This window comes from Triticum aestivum, chromosome 2D, assembly GCF_018294505.1.
Source record: "Triticum aestivum cultivar Chinese Spring chromosome 2D, IWGSC CS RefSeq v2.1, whole genome shotgun sequence".
Lineage (NCBI taxonomy): Eukaryota > Viridiplantae > Streptophyta > Magnoliopsida > Poales > Poaceae > Triticum > Triticum aestivum.
The window spans coordinates 104,646,100-104,672,806 of record NC_057799.1 but is presented as its reverse complement, the minus strand read 5'-3'; the positions used below and the strand labels follow the sequence as shown (position 1 = coordinate 104,672,806).

Below are 26,707 nucleotides of genomic sequence, written 5' to 3'. Positions count from 1 at the left end.
CCGTGTTATACATAAAGCCACACCTTTTCATTTTAAGCTTTCATGATCTAAGTTAGTCAACCAGTTTAAGCTTGGTCGTCACCATGTCAACCAGAAAAACACGGCCGATTTGATTTTTTGTGTGTGTTTGAAGCATAATATTTTTACACATAAATAACAATTAAAAAAGGTTACTTGGGTGCTTTTGCAAAAAAAAGTTACTTGGGTGTAGAGGCCAAGTTAATAAAATCTTCCACCGTTAATAAAATCTCCATCCGTTCCAGAATATAAGGAGTATTGATTTCCGTGCATGTCAACCATTTGAAAGTTTGACCAAGATTATAGAATAAAATAAAAAACATCTGCAATACCTAATAGATAAAATATGAAACTACTTTTCATGATGGATCAAATGATATAAATTTCATATTGCGAGTATCGATATACTTTTTCTAAGAACTCGGTTTTGTTTGACTTTTGAAAAAAACAAATGCACCTTATATAAAGGAACGAAGGGATAATGAAATGAAAAAGAAAAGTTATTTTGAGTCGAAAGCACTGTTCTCCATCCATCCATCCACGGTGAAAACGATCTCCACGGCACCCTGCCCCTCCGGCTCCCTCTATAAAATTTCCCCTCCTCTCCGGTGAGTCCACCGCCGTCCACGCGCGTGCCCCGTGATGCGCCGAATCAGACGGCCACAAAAACGCACTGTCGGCGAATTAATTTACGGCCAGCTGCAAATCAGCCCGGGGGCGCTTCTTTTTCCTCCCTCTCCCGTCCCCTCCCCCCTCGCTCCCGAGTCCTCCTCACCTTCCTCCCTTCCAAACTCCCGCGGATCTACTACCCACACCTGCCGCCGTGCCGTGCCTCGGCGTCGCCGCCGCCGCCGCCTCGGGGACGCCGCCGCCATCGCCGTTCCCCTCCGTCCCCGCCCGGCCCCTCCGGGACGTCCTGCTCCGCCCCGTCGCCCGCCATTGGGTCCCCGCTCTCCCCTCGAGGTACGAGCAGCTAGGTTGTCTTCGTCCAGCAGCATCCCTTCTCCTCCTTCTGAAATCAGCAGGCCCCTCCCGCTAGGCCGGGTGCGCCGGTTCGCCCCCGCCACGCCGTCTAGATCCACCCGCCCGCCCCTGCTTCGCGGCAGCCTCTGCCCACAAATTGGGAGAGCGCGGCGGGGGGAGGACACCATTGCTGATCCGTTCCGTCTTATGCGCATATTTTGTCATATGGTGAAAGCCCTGGTGGTTGTAGCACGACGTCGTCACGGATCATCCTTTTGGAATTTGTTTGCCAGCCCATCCAGCTGCTCGCCACGCCATTTCGGCTGATGTCTGATGAGCTGATCTCACAGCGTCCCTGTTTGTTTGTTTTGTCAAGCCTCAGGCCCGTTGGTTTTGCCTAATAATAGTGGCGTGCTTTCTGCTCCTCGGAACCTTCAAAAAACAGAAACAGTGCAATGCCCAGCTTTGACGCTACTAGTACCGGAAATTGACTTATCCCAACGCTTTCTGTTACCCCTGGTGTCAAGGCAACTATTGGCAGGGAAAAATGTTCCAAAGTACGATGGCATGAACAAACTACAAATGAAATAGAAATGAAATCCTGGCACAGTAGAACTAAAATGCCTTTTGTTAATGGGAAGTTTTTTCTCAAAGCAAACCAAGTCACGCCTGGGGAACTCTATACTAAATCATTGGCTGTTGCTTTGGGTACAAGTTTTGTCTCTCTGGGACCAGTTTTGTTTGTAGTTAATCTATGTTCTGTAAAGCGCATGTTGATCAAGTATGGGGATTTATGTGGTCATTTGATTAATTAAACAGTGGAGGGATATGCCTATGGCATCCTTTGTGTTTATATCTTGGAAATAAGAGAGATAATGGTCAGTATGTGTGGCTTTGCATGTGAAAGGGAGAGCGAATGTGAACTAGGGAAAAAGAAAGAAAATGGTCATTCTGCATAGTGAAATGATGTGCAAGATATAAACTCTATAGAAGCAGTGGCTTAGCAATGATACTTAGGCTTGCACAGTGATCGACAATTGTTTTGTTTTTAACTTATTCAAGTCATTCTGCATAGGAAGCTGAACAGGAAAGCAGTTTCTTATCAAGTTTTTTTTTTTTTGCGGGGAGTTTCTTATCATATATAATCAGGTGTAGAACTATTTGTTATATCAATGAATTTTAGTTGTTATGTAACATTATAGTATTTTTTCGTCCTTTATTGTGACTTAGCAAAGCAATTTCTTATCATGTATACGCAGTTGCAGAACTATTTCCTTTTATCAATGAATTTCAGTCGTTACATAACATTATTAATATTTTTCCATCCTTTATTGTGACTTAACTCTTTTGCGTTGATTATCTACCCATCTTACTATGGAGTTAACTGAGTATATACCTGTGGAAACTTGACAGGGTTACTGTAATCTTGTGAAGCTCAAAAAAGGTCGTTGCTTCTGTATAGTGTTGTTGCAGAATGGCTTATGGTGGAGATGAGCAGCAAAGCCAGGATTATCTATTCAAAATTGTTCTGCTTGGTGACTCTTCTGTTGGCAAATCAAATTTGCTAGCCAGATTTGCTAGGAATGAGTTCTTTCCAAATTCGAAATCCACAATAGGAGTAGAATTCCAGACCCAGAAATTGGTGATTGATGGGAAGGAAATTAAAGCTCAGATATGGGACACAGCAGGACAAGAACGTTTCAGAGCAGTCACATCTGCCTACTACAGAGGAGCCGTTGGAGCTCTACTGGTTTATGATATTACGAGGCGCCAGACATTTGACAGTGTTGGCCGATGGCTTAATGAACTGCACGGTAAGAACAAACACTTTGCTTGATTTTTCTTTCGAACAAGTACCACAATGCTTGTCATTGTGTACTCCAGTCGCCAAGAAGGCGCAAAGCACAAAAGGCAAGGGCCAAACTGAAAACAAAAGCAAAAGAAAAGAAAAGAGAAGAGAACTGCATCGAAACTAAACCTAGTTAGAGCAGGTCAAAACTTAAGACTGCAGCAGTGCAGCTGATGCCTGTTACATGTCTTGAGTTGGTTGGTTGTCTTACCGTTGCATACCCCTAGCAACTTAGATTGGTTTCACTTTGGTTTGATTTCTTGTTAGCCTTATCATCTTTGTTTGATTCCTTTTAACCTCCAAACAGCTCATTCCGACATGAACGTCGTCACAATTCTGATTGGCAACAAGACTGATCTCAAGCATGCGCGGGAGGTGAGCACTGCGGAAGGCAAAGCCCTGGCCGAGGCGCAAGGCCTCTTCTTCATGGAAACCTCAGCGCTGGACTCGTCGAACGTCACAGCAGCTTTCCAAACCGTAGTCAAGGAGATCTACAGCATACTAAGCAGGAAGGTGTTCCAATCTCAAGAGCAGAAGAAAAGCGAGCTGCAGTCGCTAAGCAACGGGAAAGCCGTGGTGCTGCAGAGCGAAGCCCCCCGTGACACAAACAGCAGCGGGAGGTGGTGCTGTTCGTCGTAGAGCATGTAAGACCTCCCTCCATTTTTCTCCTGGTATGAAGAAACACATCGTTATGCTTGACATTTGTCGTCGTTACGCCTGACATTGCTAAACTTGTGTGATGAATATTTAGGTGGCGTTCAGGTTCCTGGACCTGATGGCTACGAGAGGGTCCCTGTTGCGTGCCGTAGGATGTAATGATGCGGATCCGGTTAGTGAAAAAGTTGTGCTCGCCTTCTTCAAATCAAAAGGTAAAAGTTGGCCGAGGGTTGGTTGGTTGTATGAAAGGTGTGCTTTTCCATTGGAGGAAATCTCAGTGTATAGTTCCATTGGTCCTTCTGGGGTAATGATGATATACGTGATTGTGTAAAGAGGAAAACTATGTCACCGACTGGCTGCTGTGTCAATTCATTCCACATCATCATTCGAGCACTAGACACCACACTTTTAACTGTTCCTAGGCAACGCCTGCTTGCCCTCATATGGTAAACTTCGGTCCAAGGTTGTAAACTCGGCGAAATTCAGCTCGGATTTTTACCGATCGGATTGCGGACATGCGCACGTACTAGCACTGAAATGGCAGGAAATAATTTTGTTTTGTTTTTCGTACATTCAGTACTTGGGTAACAACAATTGCCGTTACCTGCGCATCACTGTTGAAGAACTCCTAAATCTGTGTAGATCTGAAAGCCAGAGCTCCACAATTTCTGAAGATGGAGCCGGTGACTTGTGTGATTTTGGACCATCCAAAACTCATGCGATGGATGATAAAGCAGCAGTACCGACACATTATAAAGCAAGCAGAGAAAATCTCATGGCACCAGATGTGTCCCCGGAACAGTATCTCATCTTCACCAGATGATGATGACATATTATTGGATGTCATCCAAGTGCAGAACATGAACCTTAACAGAATGATTGCCGCTCGGTAAAAAGTGACGACAAATTTGACAAATTTGACCTATAGACGAAATCAAATCACAGAATGAACTATCCGTGAAACTATTTCACGCGGCTGACCTTTTTGTGTGACGCCCGACACGAAGGCGCCACACTACACTGTGCAACGCCTCACAGATAGGCGCTACACGGCCAGCGTCGCACCCGTGTGATCAGAAAATTACTAAGTCAGTGTGCAGCGCATGAGAGCTAGGCGCCACGGGTCAACCGCGTGAAATAGTTTCACGGACAGTTCATTCTGTGATTTGATTTCGTCTATAGGTCAAATTTGTCAAATTTGCCAAAAATGACAGCACCTTACCTCAACACTGTAGAAAAGTACTACCACTAAGTACTACTCCCTCCGTCCGGGTTTATTAGGCCCACCGACAACATCACTGGAACCAAGGCACAATTCTTGTGGTGGAGCAGTTTTGAATCGGCCTATTAGAGCTCATGCATTAGCGGCATTAATTAATTGAATCGTCTCGCCTCCCTCCGCATGCAGCCGCATGCAAGCCTCACGCGCACATCCCTAGTGCATGCTACGGCTGGGTATTTATTTCTCCCAATCAGCATACGCAACGAGCAGCGGAATCAGTGAAAAATGCGGTGACTTAATTACAGCGGGACTAATAAAAATGGGACGTGGCTTGCTGGCTCAGAGGCCTACGGCTACTCATAGTGGGAGTAACATGTACTAGTATAATGCATATGATACTAGTATACGATACTACCTTCATAGTGCACAGTATCATAGATGGCCATATTTATTGCCATGCATGACACAAAGTAGCATAGCATTTAACATGATACGGTATCTACCTATGTTACTCTAACCATCTCTCTTATTTAATTATGTGCCACATAAGCATGTTTGCTAGTCCCAAGTGCATGTTACCGGTTATATTACCCCCACTATGGCCAACCTAATAAACCCGGACGGAGGGAGTAATCATCAGCAGGTACATGGGCCATTGCATCCATCTCGTGCACTCCGAACCTAGAAACAATAGCGTTCGTGGTTGGAACGAGATACCGGCGATGTTCTTTTTCTCGGAATGGCAGGATTCTGCATTCATTAAGAAGAAAAGAGTTGTCCAGTTAATTAAAAAAAATCGAACAAATACCGTCACATCACATCCACAAAAACAAAGTATTCAGGGCGACCTGACAATCCACAAAAGAACACACATGCCGTCGAAGAGGAAAGTGTCTTCAAGGTAGCAATCCGGTGTTATTGTCATCACACCTCCACGAGGGTGACTCCGACTCCGCCATCAACGACCACCGATGTAGCCCTCGCCGCAAACGGGCACCAAGGCCTGCGTCGGTTGATGCCAAACAGTCCACCGTACACGCCGGTGACTAGGCAACTCCGACTATGTTGACGAGCATTGCAGGGAAAAAGCGTTGGGCCAACGCTGAAACCGCCCACCCGTCTCGCGACATCGTTGCCGCAAGAGCCCCGCCTCAGCAGCTCCGACTCCAGGAAGACAAAGTGAGGACGCTGACCCTTGAACATGCCGGATGAGACCGACTACCAAAACACAATTGCAACCCAATTCCGCTCGAAGCCGCCATCGTTGCCACACAACAAGCCACACTGAACATCACATCGCTGGACGGACACCAGTTGACCACAATGCCACGAGCGTCCAACCCATGGAGTGCGCATATGGGATCCAATGCTCTTCAAGCCGACGCCCCAAAGAGGGAAACGATAATGCCGTCGCCATCGCCCGACCGGACCAGACCTTAGGCTTTCACCTGAATAGATGAATCCGAGGGTGTGTAGGGGTGGACTCCAGGGCGGTGCCTCCAAGGAGGTGAACTGACATCCATAGACACCGACGCCGTCAGCCAGCAGGAGCCGCCCAACACCACATCCCCATGTACCGCACCTCCGCTTGCTCGCACACCTCCCAGGAAGCCATCGCGCCATGACCAAGCAGAAGCCACCACCATCCTGGTCGCCGTCCGGAAGAACCAGCGAGCCAGATCATATGTGGCAACCCACTACTACAACACCAACAAGTAAATCATCGAGCACCACAAGAGCAGGGGGGTTGCCACTTCGCCCCTGCACGCAGGAGAGGACGTTGTGCCGAAGCCCACGAAGTCCACTGCAACCCTGGATGGACGCTAGAGCATCCACCTGCTAGGAGCGCTGACAGGGAGTCGCCATAAGTTGCCCTATTGTGTAGCCGAAGTGATCGAGCCTCCCCCACCAAGAAATGATGTCCACAGATGTTGACGTCGTTGTCCGACAGGAGCCCGACAAGCTTCCACTCGGAGCACTGCCCGACACCACACCCCCACGCACCGCACCTCCGTTGTCCCACACAACTCCCACGAAGGCATCACGCCATGAACAAACAGAAGCCACCACCATCCTCATCGCCGGCTGGAAGAACCAGCGAGCCAGATCTGGTCTGACACCCACCACTGCCACACCAACAAGTTACAAGTAAACTGCCGAGCACCATGAGAGCAGGAGGGGGGGCTGCCACCCCGCCCCTACACGCTGGAGAGGACGCTGACATGAGAGCATCCACCCGCGGGGGGGGGGGGGGGGAGGGGGGCAAATTCACTGCTTTGACCCTTATGCAAAAGTTTAGCCCGATTTGACCCTGTTTGTAAAAAATAAATCGGATCTGACCCTTTTGCTACCATCATAGAGCTTGGCGGTAGGATATAACGGGCTACCGCCATAGTCAACGGCGGTAGGCTTTTGGTCAACACAGTGATGTGGCAACAACGTGGCAATTGGCTACCGCCACAGCGGCAGGCGGTAGCTGCTGGGCCCAGTTCAACCTATAATTAGGCTGAGTTTCCCCCTTGTACAAGAACTTTATGATGGCTTGCTGGGTAGCGCGTGCAGGTTGAGAGCAGTATTTCTTTGGTTCGAGTCTTGCCGGAGGATTTTTTTTTCTTTTTTTCTTTTGACACATAAAAATAGAAATAATGTCTAATAAATGTTAGATATGAATTGTTGTTAACTATTTTTTACTTATCAGTAACTATTAGATCTCGATCGTTGATTGACTGAGGATAATTTTGACCATGTAAATATCATTTATAAGAACAGAGTTTTTTTAAGGATTGCCAGGAAAAGATCTTCTCTCTTTCCTCAACACAATCACACAAGGAATATTTCCTTATGTACGGGATATGCGCTAAAACAAGAAAATGTTTCCACTTTCTTTTTTTACCATACTAAAAAAGGTTGGAGCACTTGATGTTAAAAAAATGTTTGGAGTACCACTCTCATATGTGTGAGCTATATTCATATAGTAGAAATATATGTATGCACTTACAACCTTAACATGCGTGCAATCTGATTATATTCATGTATGTGATTTATAATTTATGTGAATATTTGAATCAAATTGTATATTTATTTTTTTGTTTCACGACACAAACATGTGTCATGTCATATGTATCCACACTTTAAATAACATTATAACATTCACTCGATTAGTAACATCTTAATTAATGAAATTATCTTAGACCGGTTGAATAACAACTTTTTTTGAAATTACTTAGCGTACGACAAACTCTTATCCAATTTTGGCACGACTAATTGATGTACCGTAAAGCTGATGAATGAAGATGCCACCAATGGTGCGTATTCTCCATCGTATAGAAGTGGTTTATCTTTACCGTAAGTGAAGCAACGTGCAAGAGAAATACTCCATGCTCTAAAAGAATATTCCACGCTATGAACCCAAGATTTTAATGCCCAATCAACTTCTATTACCATTTATCATGTCTTTCCTTAATTAATATTTTTTCCATTAATATTATTTTGTTTCCATATTGAGAAGTAGTACAATATCCAATTACCCATACTGACCCTGTGGTTTAAGTGATAGAGACCTTCCAATAGGCAATACTAACATCATGTTTTCCTACCCTAGCCGCCGCCGCCACCAGGCGACTAGGGCGAGGCGACTCTTTTCCTCCGATCTCCACCGGCCGGTGCGCTGGCCCCCTCCCCCTTCGGCCGCTGCTCCGGGGGCAGGAGGGAGGGGGGACCCCGTTCCTCCGCTCCGTAGTTAGGTTTTGGATTTTTAGGTCGTGGTGCGTCGTTGGGGTGGTGGGAGCGGCGCCCGGACGAATAAACCTGCCTCAACCCCACTCCCACACCGGCGGTGTCCTTCATGGCGGCGTCTCGGAGTTGATGGCATCGTGTCTCTGTCGATCCCTCAGATCGACAGCGTTAGGGTTCATGGATGGTGTTGACGAGGCGGCGGCGGCGACTCCATCAGGTGTGTCTCTCCTTCTGCTCTGTCCCCGTTGCTGTGACGTTGTCTCCGATGTCATGGTGGAGCAGGGAGGTTTTGTCGTTCAGGAGTACGCGCAGGCGGTTGTCTACGCAAGTGACAGCTGAAAGATGGAGTATCTTGTGTTGGGTCTGTGGTCGAAGGCGGGCAGTTCTGATTTCCTTCTCCGACGTCGTCGTCATGCGAGGGTGTCAGTTCTGAAGTTCGATGGCGTGTCCGGGGACATGTTGCCCCGGTCTGATTCTTTCAACGGCTATGGTTTTGCTTTTGGCAAACTACTTTGAAGGTCCGTAAAGCTGCTGATCAGCGATGGAGCCGCGTCGAGCTTGGGCGAAGAGGTGATCTGTCTTTTTACCCTTTGGTGGCCGCTTCGGTGGTGTCGAAGGAAAGTGACAGACGCTAGTATTTTGCATAGGATTTTTCTATCTTTTCAGTCATGTATGGTCGGTGCTTACGTGCCTTGTAACTTGATCTTTATTCTATATAAATAAGACATGTATTACCATGAAAAAAAATATACTAACATCATTCGTTGGTTCTAAGATAGTATTAACAAACCGTCCTGCGTGTTACTTTGGGACCATCTTAAAATTGTTCATATGTTTATATCTTTTGAGTTCTAAAAGTAGCTACAGATAAGTAAAGTAGATGTTTTCTTTTTACAATAATCCGTATCTAACATTTTTTTAAACTAGTTACTTTTTTTTCGAGCAACCGACAGGAGCTCTGCCTTTTCATTAAAAAGAAGAGAATTGACCAGTTTATAAGGAAAACTGGCCGAAAACCAATACATCTGCGATACACGCACACGCCAGCCCCGAGACTGCGCACCACTCGAGTCGACGACACCGTCACCCAAGTGACCAGAGACGACACCCTACAACAGAACACTGGGCTCCGGAGCCGCCGCTCCGACATCCACACCGGCCCCGAGGCCACGCACCAGCCTAGTCGATGGCTCCGCCGCCCTAGAGGCCAAAGCCAACACCCAACGCACACGAGATCTCCGGCGCCGCCGCACCGGCTTCCACTCCGGCCCCGAGGCCGCGAACCCACCTAGTCGATGACCATGTCGCCCTCGCGACCAAAGCCAACCACCACACGAAGGAGATACCCGGAGCCACCGCTTCGACTTCCACGCCGGACCCGAGGCCGCGCACACGCCTAGCCGACGACGAAGTTGCAAAGCCACAGAGCCACCGCCAGCAGATGAAGGACCGGACCTCCAAAGGCGTCACCCCCAAGAGGGAAGCGACGAGGAACACCGCCGACGCCCACTTCGGCCAAGGCCGAAGTTTGGGTTTTCACCCGAAGAGCCCGTGGCTGAGATGAGGAGGGAGGTGAAGGGGCTCCACGACGCCGCCTCCAACAAGGGAACGACATCCTAGGACGTCGTCGACGCCGGCATCGACCGAGGTCGAGCTAGGCTTTCACCCGGAGCTCACCAAACCCATCTTCACCACAGCCAATCACCACCGGAGGCGGCTGAGCACTCTACACCGATCACCACCGCCAACCACCTCTTACACGGCAAGCAAAACCACCACGGCACCACGCGCCATCATGGCAGCCCCGCACCCACCGCCAAGAGTGGCGCCACCGCGCCGCCATCCTCCCTCCTCGCTGCCGTAGCCAACGCGCCACAGCGCCGCCCGCAGCCCGCCGAACTCGAGGCTGACCACCACGCACCAAATCCAGGGCAGCCTTGCCAGGATCCGCGCCCCGGACGCCGCCGGGACCCGCCGAAGGAGCACCAGTAAGCTGGGAACACCTTGAGCCGCTCCCCCGCCGGCCGCCACACACCAGATCCGCCGGAGCCCCGCCCGGACCCGCGCCCCGTACAGCCGCACCGCCACCCACCACCAGCGCCACCGGCCACCACCGCGCCACAGCCGCCCGTCACCAGATCCAGGCGTACCTCGATCTGCAACCACCGGCGCCGGGGGCACGCCCCACCCCAGACGCAGCCAGCCACACCACCAGAGGAGCCCGACAGCACCGCCGAAGGGCCCTCCGCCGCGCCACCGCGACCCGCGAGCTCGCGGCACCCCGGACCAGCGGCCCCGGCCCGCGCCAGGACCTTGCACGCGAGGGGCGAGAAGACCCGCCGCCGCCGATGACGGCAGGGCTTCGCCCGACCGCGTCCTGTGGCGGCGGGGGAGGAGGAGGGAGGGCGCGGGGGAGACTAGGGGCGGCAACGGCGGGTTCCTCCCCGTCGCCCACGGGAGCGACGCGGGAGGAGTCGAGACGTGGATACAAGTGTTAAAACTAGTTACTGATAAGTAAAAGAAACATGTTTGACAGTAATTCATATCTAACATTTATTAGACATTATTTCTATTTTTATGGGTCAAAAAACATTTTTTGCCTTCGGCGTGATTCGAACCCAAGAGCTACTGCTCTCAACCCGCACGCGCTAGCCAGCAAGCCATGGTGGACATACTCTAAACTCTTACTGCTGTTGACTATGGCGGTAGCCTGTTATATCCTATCGCTAACGTCTACGGCGGTAGCAAAAGGATCAGATTAAAGAAAATCACAAGCAGGATTAAATCAGGCTAAACTTTTGCATAAGGATCAAAACAGTGAATTTTGCCCCGCTGGGGAGCGAAAAGTCACCCTGTCGTTCCACATCATCATTCGAGCACTAGACACCACACTTTACTGTTCCTAGGCCAAGCCTGCTTGCCCTCGTATGGTAAACTTCGGTCCAAGGTTGTAAACTCTATGCGAAAGTCAGGTCGTTAGATCCACGCTGGTTTTACCGATCGCAAAAATAATGTTTTTTGTTTTCCGTACATTCAGTACTTGGTAACTTAAATTTGCCATTACCTGCGTATCACATTCGCCTGTTGAAGAACTCCTAAGAGCATCTCCACCAGGGCCCCAGGCACCTTCTTTTAGCTCCGACGGGTAAAAAACGTCCCAGCCAGGCTCACAAGACGTCGTTTTGCGTCGGATTTTGCAAAAGTTAGCGGCGGCACGCCCACCCCGCACCCAACCTGCCGGGGGGCAGCTGGGACGCCGGCATTAGCTTTTTGCAGGCGCTGCCCCACTTGCCAGCCTCTCTCTCCCCCCTTTCTCTTCTCCAGGCCCACCCACGTGCAACATACTCCCTCTCTCCTCTCCACGCCCACACTCTCTCTCCCCCCGGTTCTACTCTCCATGTACTACGGGCGGGCGAGGCCAAAGCTCGCCGTGCGTGGCCGGGGCGGGCGCTGGCCGGAGCTGGCGAGGCGGGGCCGTGGCCGGAGCAGGCAAGGCCGGGGCGGCCACGGGCGCGCGCGGCCATGGGCGCGGCCACGGGAGTTCCTGCCCCCGCCCAAGAAGCACACGCCGACGAGGAAGAGCCGGACGAGGAGGAGGGTGGCGTCGACGTCTTCGTGCCCCCGACGGCCATGGCGGAGGAGGAAGGACGGGGCGGACGACGGAGCTCGCGGGAAGGACGCCGCATCTCCGCTCGTCAGAGACCTCGCGGGACACCGTGGTGCGCGCGCCGGCGCCGTACCTCACCATCGCCCTGTTCGGCTCCAGCAGCGGCGCCGGGTCCGGCCCCGTCCGCTCGTCGCCTCGCCCGGCCCCTTCCGCTCGTTGCCTCGCCCGGCCGGCCTCCCGCACGCCGGCTGGTCGGCTCCGCCTCCCGCGGCTTCCTCCGCGCCCGCCTTGCTCCCTGTCTGCTCGCCCCGTCCGGCTTCGCTAGCCACTTGCGGTTCGCGTGGTGGTTGGGGGGACGCAACGAGTGGATAGCTTTCCACTCCCAGGCTATATTTTTTGCCGGTAGGCCCCCAAGAGGCGGAAAAAATGGCTCCTGGGGGACTCAACGGCTGGAGATGCTCTAAATCTGTGTGGGTATGAGGACTCTCTAGCCAAGTGAAGTTTCACCAGATCTGGAAGCCAGGGCTCCACAGTTTCTGAAGATGGAGCCGGTGACTTGTGTGATTTTTTACCATCCATAACTTATGTGATGGATGATAAAGCAGCAGTACTGACACATTATAAAGCAGAGAAAATCATGGCACCAGATGTGTCCCCCGAACAGTGTCATCTCATCTACATCATATGATGAGTACATTATTGGATGTCATCGAAACGCAGAGCATGAATCTTAACCGAATGATTGCAGCTCGGTAAAAAGTGACAGCACCTTACCTCAACACTGTAGAAAAGTACTGCTCCCTCCGTCCGAAAAAAACTTCTCTTAAATAAATGTATCTAGCATTAAGTTAGTGCTAGATACATCCATTTGAGAAATAAACTTGGAACAGGTTTTTTCAGACGAAGGTTACTACCACTAAGTACTCCCTCCGTCCATTTTTAATTTGCATATAACTTTTGTCTGAAGTTAAAGTATCTCTATTTTTATCAAATTTATAAAAAAATATTAACATTTACAATACCAAATGAATATCTTCAGATTCATTATGAAATGTAGTTTTACATTATGTATATTTGGTATTGTAAATGTAGATATTTTTTATACAAATTTTGTCAAAGGTTGTAAAGTTCAACTTGACATAAATCTTATATGTGGAGTAAAAAAGAACGAAGGGAGTACTAATCATCAGCAAGTACATGTGCCGTTGCATCCATCTCATGCACTTCGAACCTAGAAACAATAGCGTTCGTGGTTGGAACGAGATACCGGCAATGTTCTTTTTTCTCAAATGGTGGGATTTCTGCATTCATTAAGAAAAAAAGTCGTCTAATTAATTAATGGAAAATCGGACAAAAACCATCAAATCGCGCCCGCAGAAACAAAGCATTCAAGGTGACCTGTCAACCCACAAAAGAATGCACACACCATCAAGCAGAAAAGTGTCTTCGAGATAGCAACTTGGTGTCAGCGTCATCATACCTTCACGAGGGCGACTCCGACTCTGCCATCAACGACCACCGATGTAGCCCTCACCGTAAACGGGCACCGAGGCCTGCGTCTGTTTATGCCAAACATTCCACTGCACGCGCCGGTAACTAGGCAACTCCGACTGTTGACAAGCATTGCAGGAGAAAAGCGCTATGCCAACACCGGAACCGCCCATCCGTCTTGCGTCATCGTTGCTGCAAGGGCCCCGCCTCAGCAGCTCGGACTCCAGGAAGACAAAGTGAGGCATGCCGACCCCTCGAACACGTCGGATGAGACCGACTACCAAAACGCAGTTGCAACCCAACTTCGCGCGAAGCCGCCATCATGGCCACACAAGAAGCCACGCAGAACATCACATCGTCGGATGGACACCAGTCGTCCACAATGCCGCGAGCATCCAGCCCATGGAGTGCACATATGGGATCCAATGCTCTTCACGACGACGCCCCAAGGAGGGAAACGACAATGCTGTCACCGTCGCCCGGACAGGACCTTAGGCTTTCATCCGAAGAGATGAATCCGAGGGTGTGTAGGGGTGGACTCCATGGCGATGCCTCCAAGGAGGTGAACTGACGTCCATAGACACCGACGCCGTCAGCAGCAGGAGCCCGGCAAGCTTTCGCTCGGAGCACCGCCCAACACCACATCCCCACGCACCGCACCTCCGCTTGCCCGCACAGCTCCCAAAAAAGCCATCGCGCCATGACTAAGCAAAAGCCACCACCATCCTCGTCACCGTCCGGAAGAACCAGCGAGCCAGATCAGACCTGGCAACCCACCACTGCAACACCAACAAGTCAATCACCGAGCACCATGAGAGCAGGGGGGAGGGTAGGCACTTCGCCCCTGCACGCCGGAGAGGACGTTGTGCCGAAGCCCACGAAGTCCGCTGCAACCCCGGATGGGCTGACGCTGGAGCATCCACCCGCTAGGAGCGCTGCCAGGGAGTCGCCAGAAGTTACCCTATCGTGTAGTCGAAGTGATCGAGCCTCCCCCCACCATGAAACGACGTTCACAGACGCCGACGCCGTCCTCCAACAGGAGCGCACAACCCAACACCACACCCCCACAAACCACACCTCTATTGTCCCACACACTTCCCATGAAGGCATCGCGCCATGAACAAACAGAAGCCACCACCATCCTCATCGCTGGTCGGAAGAACCAGCGAGCCAGATTAGATCTGGCAACCCACCACTGCCACACCAACAAGTAAATTCCCCCATTGAAGGCACCGACGAGCAAGGCTGCTAGTGGCGGCGGCTAGGGTTCCTCCCTGGTCACTCGCTCTGGAGCGACACGGGAGTCGGGGAGGGGGTGGGGGAGTTTTATGTACTTGTTACCGTTAACTTTGCAATGACATAATGAGGGGGTGGGGGATGCTTCGCCGTCATAGAATTCGGCTTCACATCAGGAGTCGGTATTTGATCAGTCCGAAGTGATGTTTGTTATCCTTGCTACCAATTGAGATTTTCAAAAGAACCACTATCTGAAACTACACCGTTGCTCTCGTTACAGGGCCTTGGATTCCTTTCGCTTTTCAAGGTGGTAAGTATCTTCAATATTCAACAGTAAGAGCATTCATGCACCAACACAAACTGAAAAAACTTCAAGCATAGCACAATGAGACGATCATAACTTTGTACATCTTGGATTACGAGTTTTGAAACATAATCTTGGGAGAGCGGTACAGTAGAAGGTGAATATCGTACATCACCCATAACTTTTATCTACTAAGGAAACCTAACTTAGTGCGTGCAACATTTGGCACAAATGTTCAATATTATTCCTACTGACAATCGAATTGCTGTGACGAACAGTTCACTATCAACACAATATATATAAGATAAATAATCAGCACACAAGGTGCGCCGACAAGGACGGACCCCTAACAGCTTTCTGAGCCTTGGTCATCTTTACTTCAGCATTCTTTCCCAAAGCAAGCTGCCATTTGCAGAGTGGAAAATAAGTCAAGCCTGAAACACCGACGTTTTGGTTAACAAACTGGGAGAAAGTAAGATTATGTATGCAATTTAAAAGGGCATTGGGAAACTAGTACCACAGATGCAGGAATACGTGTCTACAGGTCACCAATAATTTACAAAATAAAGATAAGACTTATATAAGCTGAAGCCCAAAAAGGCCAGGCTTATAGTGAAGTGCATGAATTGTCCACAATGTTGATTGGAAACTTCAAACTTGGAAGTATGTTTGTTCTAGTGGTAGCAGCAGAACATTGGGGTACTCAATCTAGAGAGAACGGAAGCTGATGTGCAAATATTGGGTTAAAGGTCCGGCATAAGCTGTCCGAATATGTTGCTTACAATCAGCCCACTATCTACCATGTTTTCATCCATTTACTCCTCACACGACAAAACAACTATCTACCATGTTTTCATCCATTTACTCCTCACACGACAAAACAGACAGCAACTACTCTACCCGAATAGCTTCACTCTACAATATTTACGTACCAGTGGCTTTGATCCATAAACTTGATGAGATAGTCTGATTAGTCTACCCATAATTGAGTTTTACAGTCCTTTCAGGGCATGGACTTCCTCATGAAGAAGTTAACTCCTAGTGTTAATGGCTGTTTCTTACCTCACCCAGTTCATCAATATTGATGTTCAGGAACTATAATTGCAACTAAAAACCATGCATATTGGCAGGAAGCACAAATACTACTTCCTCCGGCCGGTCGCTCAAACGGATGTATCTAGACGAATGCCAGCAAGTATAATCAACTAATAACAGGAACTACTGCATCATTGACCACTTTCCAGAAACACAATGCTAGGTGTAGCAAGCTCACCATTTTAACATGCCCATAAGGCAGCCATGAATCTGCCTCGCTCCAACCTGCTGCCCATCATGTCCATCTGCTCTTCGCCGTCAGGCTGGTTTGCAAGGATAACAAAATCATCCTCCAGATCCATCTGGTCTTCCTCCTCGGGCTGATTTGCAATGATAACAAAATCGTCCTCCAGCTCTGAATCCTCGTCCTCCGAGGTCCCGCTCTCCTCATCGTCATCTTCCACGGTCCCCGGTGGCACCTCGCTCTCCTCATTCTCATGCTCCAAGGTCCCCGGTGGCACCTCCCTCTCCTCATCCTCATTCTCACCCTCCCTCTCCTCAAGCAGTTCGGTGACATCCGGGTCGATGGCCTCCTCCACTGGAATCAGCGCTCCCGTTGCAGCGACATTGTCCAGACCAACATCAACACCACGCGCGTCGTATGCCTGCACATAACAGTATCAGGATCAGACACCTGGAAGGGACGAAATTACGCGGCGTGCTCAATTGAACAAACAGATCGGACCTTGACGCTCAGCGGGAGGCCGCAGCGCGCGGCGCGGCGGGTGGGGAGGAACACGGCGGAGGAGCCCCCGCCGCCGGTGGAGGAGTACGAGGGGCGGATCTCGCGGATGTGGGCGAGGTAGTTGTAGCCGTCGTCGGGGAGGCCGAGCTCCAGGATGGCGCGGCGGACGTGGTCGGGAAGGGCGGCCCCGGAGGGCGAGGACGAGGGCTCGGCGCCGTCATAGCCTGCGGCCGCGGAGGGGAAGGCGCAGTAGCAGTCGTCGAGGCCGGGGACGCGGTACGGGTTGCCGTCGACGCGGACGAGGACGCGGTCGGAGGGGTCGGCGGCGCCGGGGCGCGGGCAGAGGCGGAAGGTGGCGGAGTTGCGGGGCTTGCGGTTGCGGCCTCCTCGGCCTCTGCCCATGGCGACGGTGGCGGATGGGGCGGGGGAGGCTGTGGCGTGCGGTGAGGTTTCCGATCTGTGTGGAGTTTATTTTTCCCAGAGAAAAATGCGATCCCGTTTTATCAGGGCTGGAGGAGGGATGCGTGAGGGGTACTACTACAAAGAGCGCAAGATAAGGGGAATATTCTCCCGAGATCTATCTATTTGTTTTTTATTTTGAGACAGAAACTCCCGAGATCTATCTATTAGGCTTTCACGGGCCATTCGAGCCCAACAACAAACAGTAGGGGGCATACTATTCATTTTACCATCTATGGAGTGGCCCAACAGGGATCGTGGTTACCTTTCCTGTTGTTGTTTCTTTTCTCGTTTACTCATTTGGTCAAATGCATGAACATTTATTTAAAGACACGAAGGAACATTTTTTTCTCAAACATATGAACTCATTTCATTTTTCTTTCACATGCACAATATTTTCAAAAAGATTAACATTTCATTTTATACGAATGTTTATACTCAGATCATGTTTATAAGTAGAAATATATTTTGTCTAGAGACATAGTTACGGAAAATATACATTTAAAAAGTATAAATTAACAGGCAACGTCAATGACCAGCCATCTTGATTCCGCTTTGATACCCTTCCGGATGCAGAAATTAGTCATCACCATATGTTCGTTGCAGCCACTACGAAGCTGCGGCTCGCAGCACCTCCTCCGCGCAACAACGAACCTTTACCAATTCGAGGTCCCTGTCCAGTGTTCTTTTTCTCTATAACAAGGATATATGTAATTTCTATTATGTTTGAGGTATTTTGTACTATTTTAATGAATTTTTATTTATAATAGATCTGATTTTTTTTCAAAAGAAAAGAAAGGATACACAAAATATCACATGGCACGTGCAATTTTTCGATTGCTTCCGTCAATGGATTTATGGTGCTTATTACTAGGTGTTTCGATTACATCAATACACAAGTAGTGCACCTCTACGTTCAACACCTACGCGTTCATCAGTCATCACCATGGATCATGGTCGAGTAAACCATATCATATACAGGTTTTTCCTGGATTCAACTGTTCGCCTCCCCTTTTTTCCCTGTAGGACCAGGGGGTTGCCGGGATCAACGTCGAGCCAGCAGGCTGCCGGTGGTCTCCTTCAGCCAAGATGAATTGGTGTGATTGTTGGTTGCCATTGCGGGACTCGGGGTTTGGCTAGTGGGGTGCGGTAAATGTCATGCTTGACCATGGTTAGACAGAGATGACGACGGCGTCTTTCGTGGGCTTTGTGCTCTTCCTTGAAAGCGTCGTCATTTGGACCCCTTCTTCAAGCTAATGTCATCTTCCTACATCGCCCGACCCAGCTGTTGGAGTGTGCCAAGGGAGCGGTGGCTTTGATTGATCAGTGATGTCCTGGCGCTTCGGGAAGCCTGTGCTCATTGCTAGGATAAAGCAAGCTCCTTTGATTTAGTGCTTCATTTAGCTTTGCTTTGTCCATGTTTTTAGTTTCCTGTTTGCCGGTGTGAACTTCTATTGTATAGTTGGTTTCCGAGTAGTGTCGGTGTGTGTTTGTATGGTTCTTTTGTGCTAGTTGATACTTTATCTGTATATAAAGCGGGCGACGGCATTTTTAGTAGATACATGAACATTTTCATGTTTATAAATCGAAATAAATTTATAAAAAAACATATTTGCAATTCTTGTTTGAAAAGTAACAGGCAATGTCGATGAGCAGTCCATTTGATTCGCTTTGATACCCTTTCGGCCCAGAAATTAGTCATCGCCGTTTGTTCGTTGATGCCACTACAAAGCTGCGGCTCGCAGCGCCTTCGCTGCTCAACAACGAACCTCTGCAATGTAATTTTTATTGTGTTTGAGATACTTTGTCCAACAAAATGGACTTGTATAATAGATATGGATCTTTTACTCAAAAAGACAAATATCACATGGCACGTGCAATTTTTCCATTGCTTCCGTCTGAATGAGCGAACCCTTACGAATTTACGGTGCTTATTATTAATGTGTTTCGATCACATCTCTACACAAGTAGTACACCTGTACATTCAATACCTACGCATTCATCAGTGATCACTGATCACCATGGATTATGGTCGAGTAAACCATACCATATACGGGTTTTCCCTGGATTCAGCCGTTCGCCTCCGCCATTTTTCTGTTAATACATAAGTCAAGGCGGACGAAGCATATCAATCATGTGGCAGGCAGCGCCGGCGGCTCACGCGAGCACCGTGGTCTCCGCGACGGCGGCAGACCGGATGTCGACGACGTGGTCGCCGCCCGCCTCCCAGAGCTCCGGCAGGGCCTCCCTGATGTTGTGGATGCTCTCCAGCGCCACGTCCGCCCCGGGCACGAGCGCCGAGCTCCCTACCTGCACAAGCGTTTCAGATTGTGTGTTCGCCATTATTGATCAGTTTCTGACGTGTACTCCAGTGGTGTGGGGATTAACGCAAGGACTGTGAGAGCTTACGATGACGGTATGGAAGCCTGCCGCCTTTCCTGAGGCGATGTTGCGCGGGCTGTCGTCGAAGAACACCTGCAAATCGAAGGCAGTTTCGTCAGTCACTGCTGCTAAACTGAGCGACGGCCATTGCAGCTGTAGCTTTGCAGTTCTGCGGTGCGGAGAAGCGACGAGGGAATCCATGGCTGAGCTGCTTACTGTCTTCTTGGGGTCGAGCTTGGCGATCTCCACCACGGCTTCCATGGACTCCAGCGACGGCTTGCACAGGACCCTCTTGTCACCTGAATTCTTCTGGTTCAGGGTCTCGAAGCATATGATTCCCTCAAAGCACCCCTCCAGGCCCATCTTCTCCAGGACGGTCGCCGCGTGAGCCTCGTCGGAGTTGGTGAATATCTGCAGTGGATGGGACAACAAACTGTAACTGCTGAAGCAATTTTTCGGTGCTTGAAACAGATGCAGCAATTAACTGTCGTTGACTTCTTTTGCTGATGCAGCAAGAAACATCAGAACGATTATGAGCTTACGATTTTCCTCTGTGGCATCGAAAGCAGCAGGTTCCTCAGGACGGGGTCCGGCTTCAGCTTCTCGTAGGGCAGTTTACCGTGCACGCTGGCGTGGAACTCATCGTAGTCGAAATCGTAGCCCATAAGCTGGCACATGAACAGGATTATGAAACTATTTAGAAACGTAATCTGTAGCTTGAAGACTATGTACATGAACTAGCAGAAACTTGTAGGAGAAAAATGGCAATCTGAGCGTTCTGGGGGCATATATACCTTCAGACCGGCCATCGTGGTTCCGTATTCTTTGTACAGATCCAGGCACATCTTGGGGACCAGGCTCTCCTCGATCTGAAGCTTGTTCAGCATGTAGTCTGCGATTTGGTAGATACTACAAGTATATGAGCACACAAATTCTGTAGCATGAAAACAGAGGATTGGTGTAAGTTTATTAGTACCACTTACCTTGGATGTTCTTGCGGCAGGCTAGGTTGATCCCTAAGCTCAGTGGGTAGAGGGTGTCATCCATGTCTGAACATTTCAAGAAACAATCAACAAGGGGTTCAGAAACAAAGTTCTGGCAGAGAACTCCATGATCGAAAGATAGCAGTGCAATGAAAGAACCGTCAGTTATAGACGTACCAAACAGCAGGCAATCGAATTTGGCTCCGTTGGCGTAGGATTCCATCTTCACGGAGTGGACACCGTCTGCAACCGTGACGAAAGAAAGTCGTCAGCGAAACAACGTTAAATTTGGGGAGCTGCTGAGGAGTACTAATACACTCTTCTCTTGCTATATGCTCGTATTTTCTTGTGAGCATGTCAGTTTGTTCAGAATTGTCCTAGCAACCGGTCGTGTTTCTTTCTTTCTTTCTTACTACCTGCATCAGTACAACCAGCCGCAGAAGGCATGATCATAATAGAGAAGAGAGTTTGCCCCGACAGAGGTTCTGAACTCGCGAGCTGATGCAGATAAAACAACGGAGGCAAACTAGATGATCGAACTAGCGTCAGCATGCCAGTGAGCAAACAAACTAGCAAGAAAGAGATGGAAGGTCGAGGCAGAAACAACAACTGAGCCAGTAAGCTGTAATCAACCCAGCAATGGCATGCACATGTACCTAGACGATGAACGGAGGAGTGGAAGACAGGGCACCAGCTGCACGCACGCTACGCAGGTGAGGTGAGTAGTGGATGCCATTTCGCCTAGCTCGGCCCCTCTATTTATACAACAAGGATCATCAGAGTCGCAACACATGGCATGACGAGGATGGGCTTTATCTGGTCTCTGGAAGGTGACACCGGTCCGGTGGTTGGGTGCTATCCGATGATGGAAGCACCACGGAGCCGAGCCTCAAATTATTGGCCACCACCGGCCGGCTCCGCTCCTGCCTTCTCCCGCTTCTTTTCTTTCTCTGCTCGGCAAAGTGCTCTCCTACGCGAGGGGACGACGACGTGCTGGACAGCGACCGCTCTGATTATCGATCGTTCATAATCATACTGGTGGAGTTGGCGTCGGATAGGATCGGATCGGCCAACAATTTCCTTTAAAAGCACATATACTTTGGTTTAGTTCAGCTTGGGCGCCGCCGACCAAGCCAGCGGACGATCGGGTAGCCATCGGTGATGTGGCATTGCCGTTAAACTATGAGTGTAGGGTTCGGTGTGGAGGAATCCACTCGTGGCCGGCGTGCGTCATGGCCTATAGTATGATTCATTGGTATGGTGATTTGTTGACTCTCGACCGTGGGATCGCGAGCATGAAAAAGCCAGGAGACGTGTGTCCCATTTCTTATTTTTTTTCGAAAAAACTTTCAATCTATTCATCTTCCATCATGGTAGTACAACAAACTCTAGAAATAATAAAAATTACATCCAGATCCATAGACCACCTAGCGACGATTACAAACACTGAAGCGAGCCGAAGGCGCGCCGCTGTCATCGCCCCTCCCTCACCGGAGCCGGGCAAACATTGTTGTAGTAGATAGCCGGAAAATCGTCGTGCTAAGGTCCCATAGAACCAACGCACCAGAACAGCAACCGCCGCGGATGAAAAGTGTAGATCAAAAGGATCCAACCTGAAGACACACGAACGAAGACGAACGACGAACAGATCCGAGCAAATCCACTAAAGACAGATCCGCCGGAGACACACCTCCACACGCCCACCGATGATGCTACATGCATCACCGGAACGGAGACTAGACGGAGAGACCTTTATTCCATCTCCAGGGAGCCGCCGCCGTCTCGCCTTCCTGAGCAGAACCCAAACCCTAACAAAGCTCGAAAAAAGATATGAAAACGGAGCCCTTCCACCGGCAAGGGCCGAGATCCACTCCGCCTCCATGGCCCTAAGGCCACCGGAGGCGGAACGGACCGGCGCCGGCGCCGATGGGAGGCAAAGAACCCTAGTTTTGAAGAGGCGGCGGCTTACCATTTCTTATTAGCGCGCCCGGGGTGGTGATGATCAGACTAAGATCGCATCGCTTTCGTCCCGGCATTTGTTTACGCGTCGATTTGCATCGAGCTCTCTGTTTTGATCTGGTTATCCTTTTGCGTGTGATGGGGATGGAGATGGAGGGCAAATTTGACAAATTTGACCTGTGGACGAAATCAAATCACAGAATGAACTGCCCGTGAAACTATTTCATGTGGCTGACCTCTTTGTGTGACGCCCGACACGAAGGCGCCACACTACACTGTGTAACGCCTCACAGATAGGCGCTACATGCCTGGCCAGCGTCGCACCCATGTGATCCGAAAATTACTAAGTCAGTGTGCAGCGCCTGAGAGCTAGGCGCCACACTATACAATGTAGCGCCTAGCTTCTAGGCGTTGCACTAGTGGTTGCTTCATTTTGTAGTGCAACCACTAGTGCAGCGCCTGAGAGCTAGGCGCCACACTATACAGTGCAGCGCCTAGCTCTTAGGCTCTGCACAATGACTTAGCAATTTTTAGGCAGTCTGGGGTGCAACGCTGGCCAGGCGTGTAGCGCCTATCTGTGAGGTGTTGCACAGTGTAGTGTGGTGCCTTCGTGTCGGGCGTCACACAAAAAGGTCAGCCGCGTGAAATAGTTTCACGGGCAGTTCATTCTATGATTTGATTTCATCCACAGGTCAAATTTGTCAAATTTGCCGAGATGGAGAGAGCATGAGCCGCAGAGTTTATGTGAGAGTGACAGAATGACAAGTTTGCATGCATAAAGCTTCTTTAGAACAACTTTAGCAGACCCTGCAAAACGCCCGGCCCGCAAAAATTCCGGCGAGTATGCGGGCTCGGGCCAATTTTCCGGCCAGAACAGAGCCCGCATACTCGCCCGGCCCACAAATTTTTTTGCCGCAGCCCGCAAACCGCACGCCCCGAGCACTATAAGTGCGGTTCCGCGACCCTTTTGCGGGTTCAAACCCTATCCCCGCCGCCGCGAGCCACCCGATTCCCCTTTCTCCTCTCCCAATTTCTCGCCGCCGGCGACCCTCCGCCCCGCCTCCAGCCGCCATGTGGGGGCGAATGTGGAGCTCCCGACGCGGCTCCGGCAGCAGATCCGGCCGTGAGAGGGACCCGGAGCGCGAGCGCCGCGTCCGGTCTGACGGCGCGAGGAAGCGCGACGCCCGGAAGTGGACCAACCACGGGCTTTCTCCTCCGCGCCGTCCTTCTCCTCCGCGCGGTCTTCCTACGCCGGATCCTCCTCCTCCGCCGCCGCGGGCTTCCTCCCCGTGAAGAGGGAGTGGTCGGACGAGGAGGAGGAGCCGGAGCCGCCGGCGCCGTTCGCCTTCGTCCCGGTGAAGGAGGAGCCCGAGGGGCCCGCTCCGCTCGGCCGCCGCGGAGTCGTCGGGCCCGAGGACTACGTCGCGGACTTCGCCGCCGTCGCCGCCGCCATCGCCGAGCGGAGCGTGCGCGAGGAGGAGGAGTGCCGGCGCCACGCCGAGGAGCTCGAAACCCTCGAGTGGCGGCAGGCGGTCGCCGCCAACGAGAAGGCTGACGAGCGGCGCCGCATCCGCGCGGAGCAGGCGGAGAAGTACGTCGATCTGTGCAGCTCCGGCGAGGAGGATTGAGCGTCCGGCTCCTCCACGGCGTCGTCTAGTTGCCGCGACCTCGCCGCCGTCAGATCCGATCCCCCTAGTACTAGTTTAACATAGTATGTAGTATAGCTATACTTGTAGTTTGTTGATCATGTGATGAACTATGTTTGTGCAATTTCTCCCGTGAAAGTATTTTTTTCAAATTATGTAGGTTTAGATACGGGTTCTACTTTCAAATTATGTAGGTTTAGATACGGGTTCTGCTCGGCCGCGCATGTTTTTGACCCGCAAACGCGATCTTCATGAAACCGCAAACGCGTTTTGCGGGTCGTATTTTTGCGGGGTCTGCTAGAGTTGCTCTTAGAATGGAGACATGAGTAGAGGATCATCTCCTGTTGGGTGCCGCGTCGGCCTTCATTTTCAGTGTCATGGCCAGTGCGTGCGTGGTGGTGCTAGTGGAGATGAGCTACCTGGCCACCAAGTGAGTGTGACGAGGGACGATCCAGTTTAATTAGGCCTGTATATGATCCTCGGGCCATATTAACAACTGCAGTCGCAGATGCGTGCAAAAGGAGAATCTGCCTTTTGGTAATAACAATTTTGAGAGAACCTGCCTTTTCGTTGGACATGGGGGTGAAATATTTGTGTCCACATATGTATGCCAGGAATTATAATACTCCCTCCGATCAGTGTTAGATATATCCGTTTGAGCGACAAATAATACAGATCGGAGGGAGTAGTGCTAACAATGTTGGTCCCTCACCGTTGGCAGTGTCTAGGTTGGTCTCTCAAATGTTGTCAGGGTATACGTTTGATTCTTCACAGTGTGTTTGTTTCGTGGGAATTAGAGATGGGGAATGGAAGTTGAGGGGTAAGGAGAATAAAAGTCCACTGATTGGCAATATTTGGGAAGGGGAATGGCAGTTTATAATAGGAAGTTGTATTGAGATTAGACATGGGATGAGTCGTTTTATTCCCAGTCCTCTGTTTGGCGCAGGGTAGGAATTATGGACAGATTGTATTCCCTTGTTTGGTTCGTGGGAATTGACGAAGGACTAGACAAAGGAAGTTAAAATAAGCTATGATGAGTGGTTAAGATTGACTCACTAAAACAATTCCCTCCCAACTCCCACCCCTTCCCCTATTAATAAAACGGGGGGAGTCAAAATCTCAAGTCTCATGATTATTCCCTTATGAATTCTCAATCTCTCTGACCAAACAATAGATTTAAAGTCTCGTACCCCTTCAATTCCCATTCCCTAGCTCTAATTACCCCCAACCAAACACGCTGTGGGAGTTTAAGTGGGAAGAGGAATAGGAGTTGAGGTTGCAAATTCCCACCAATTTATTCCCATGACAGGTTGTTTGGCAAACTAACGGAAGAGGAATGGGAGTTTAACTCTAATTCCCTTTCCCATCTTAATTACCAGTCCTCCCCCAGGTAATCAATTACCAGCCCTCCCCAGGTAATAGATATGTGGGACTTCTACATGTGAATTCCCCTTTCACTTCTCTGCTTCCCATTTCACCTAAACAAACAAATAAATTAAACTCTCTATGCCTCAAACTACCATTCCCTCTTTCCAATTCCACCGAACTAAACACGCTGTGAGGACCCTGTCAATTCTAGGACAGACTTTCATCCCAAACTAATTCCCATCATATATCAAACAAGGGAGTGGGAATAAAATTCTATTTCCCACACCTACTCCCTCAATAAACTCCCTCGCGCGAACTCCCAATTCCCTTCCCAAAGGTTACCAAACAGGCTGAGTCTTGGTCTACACACTTGTAAGGGCCTCCTTAATTCATATGATTTGCAAAACGCGTGGAAAGTAAGAATATAGGAATGTTGTGACATGACAATTTTAGTATCGCCGGATTAGTACCGAGTGTTTGATTGTGCCCAGCAAAAATAGAGGTTTTTTTTACGCGTAAACAAAGGAGTTCCACATCTATACCAATATAAAAAGACCCAAAGGGGCAGATCCAAATCATTTCGACCGTCAAATCATGTTATCTAACGGTTCAAATCGCTTCAATGTTGAGCACCAAACACGTTTAACGCTCTAATTACCCACCACTGCCATCTATACCAATATAAAAAGACCCAAAGGGGCAGATCCAAATCATTTCGACCGTCAAATCATGTTATCTAGCGGTTCAAATCGCTCCAATGTTGAGCACCAAACACGTTTAACGCTTTAATTACCCACCACTGCCATTGGTTATAAACACTTTTTGATTCAACGCTATCCCATGAAATCAGGCATGTAATTAATATCCTACCATTTCCGCAAAAAAAGTAACGATAATACCAACTTGCAACAAATATATCTTACCTAATATAACATGCAACTAATATCCTACCTAATATAAACGTGCATTGCACGTACATTATTACTAGTTAGGTTAAAGTGGATGAAACTTTTCCTATGAAAACTATTACCTCTGTCCCAAATTTGTT

General features: G+C 49.8%; 2 protein-coding genes and 1 pseudogene across 3 annotated transcripts; 1 reads left to right on the top strand and 2 right to left on the bottom strand.

Moving 5' to 3' along the window:
• The first annotated feature begins 631 nt into the window (after positions 1-631).
• On the top strand, positions 632-3,883 carry LOC123051955 (ras-related protein RABA5a). 2 transcript variants are annotated; one of them, XM_044474969.1, is made up of 4 exons: positions 632-981; positions 2,395-2,795; positions 3,138-3,501; positions 3,582-3,883. In XM_044474969.1, exons 2-3 carry the CDS (start codon positions 2,456-2,458, stop codon positions 3,467-3,469), a joined length of 672 nt encoding a protein of 223 aa, XP_044330904.1. In that variant the 5' UTR covers positions 632-981; positions 2,395-2,455; the 3' UTR covers positions 3,470-3,501; positions 3,582-3,883. The 2 variants fall into 2 exon arrangements, with proteins under 2 accessions (XP_044330904.1, XP_044330903.1); XM_044474968.1 differs by having other exon boundaries at positions 635-981; positions 3,138-3,474.
• An 11,281-nt stretch (positions 3,884-15,164) lies between these two features.
• Positions 15,165-17,388, bottom strand: LOC123051954 (uncharacterized; annotated as a pseudogene).
• A 1,758-nt stretch (positions 17,389-19,146) lies between these two features.
• LOC123051952 (suppressor of disruption of TFIIS) lies at positions 19,147-21,525 on the bottom strand. The gene is made up of 8 exons (XM_044474967.1): positions 21,343-21,525; positions 20,864-20,929; positions 20,687-20,752; positions 20,498-20,595; positions 20,246-20,371; positions 19,920-20,114; positions 19,731-19,796; positions 19,147-19,631 (listed from the first exon to the last, which is right to left on the bottom strand). Exons 2-8 carry the CDS (start codon positions 20,907-20,909, stop codon positions 19,479-19,481), a joined length of 750 nt encoding a protein of 249 aa, XP_044330902.1. The 5' UTR covers positions 20,910-20,929; positions 21,343-21,525; the 3' UTR covers positions 19,147-19,478.
• Positions 21,526-26,707: the final 5,182 nt, after the last annotated feature.

Bases quoted from the DNA above. Each gene is read 5' to 3' on its own strand.
- LOC123051955 (XM_044474969.1), top strand. From the start codon at position 2,456: ATGGCTTATGGTGGAGATGAGCAGCAAAGCCAGGATTATCTATTCAAA. The intron at 2,796-3,137 runs GTAAGAACAAAC...ACCTCCAAACAG, and splicing joins ATGGCTTAATGAACTGCACG to CTCATTCCGACATGAACGTC.
- LOC123051952 (XM_044474967.1), bottom strand. From the start codon at position 20,909: ATGGAATCCTACGCCAACGGAGCCAAATTCGATTGCCTGCTGTTTG. The intron at 20,372-20,497 runs GTATATATGCCC...TTCATGTGCCAG, and splicing joins CCACGATGGCCGGTCTGAAG to CTTATGGGCTACGATTTCGA. The intron at 20,115-20,245 runs GTAAGCTCATAA...CATCCACTGCAG, and splicing joins CGATGCCACAGAGGAAAATC to ATATTCACCAACTCCGACGA.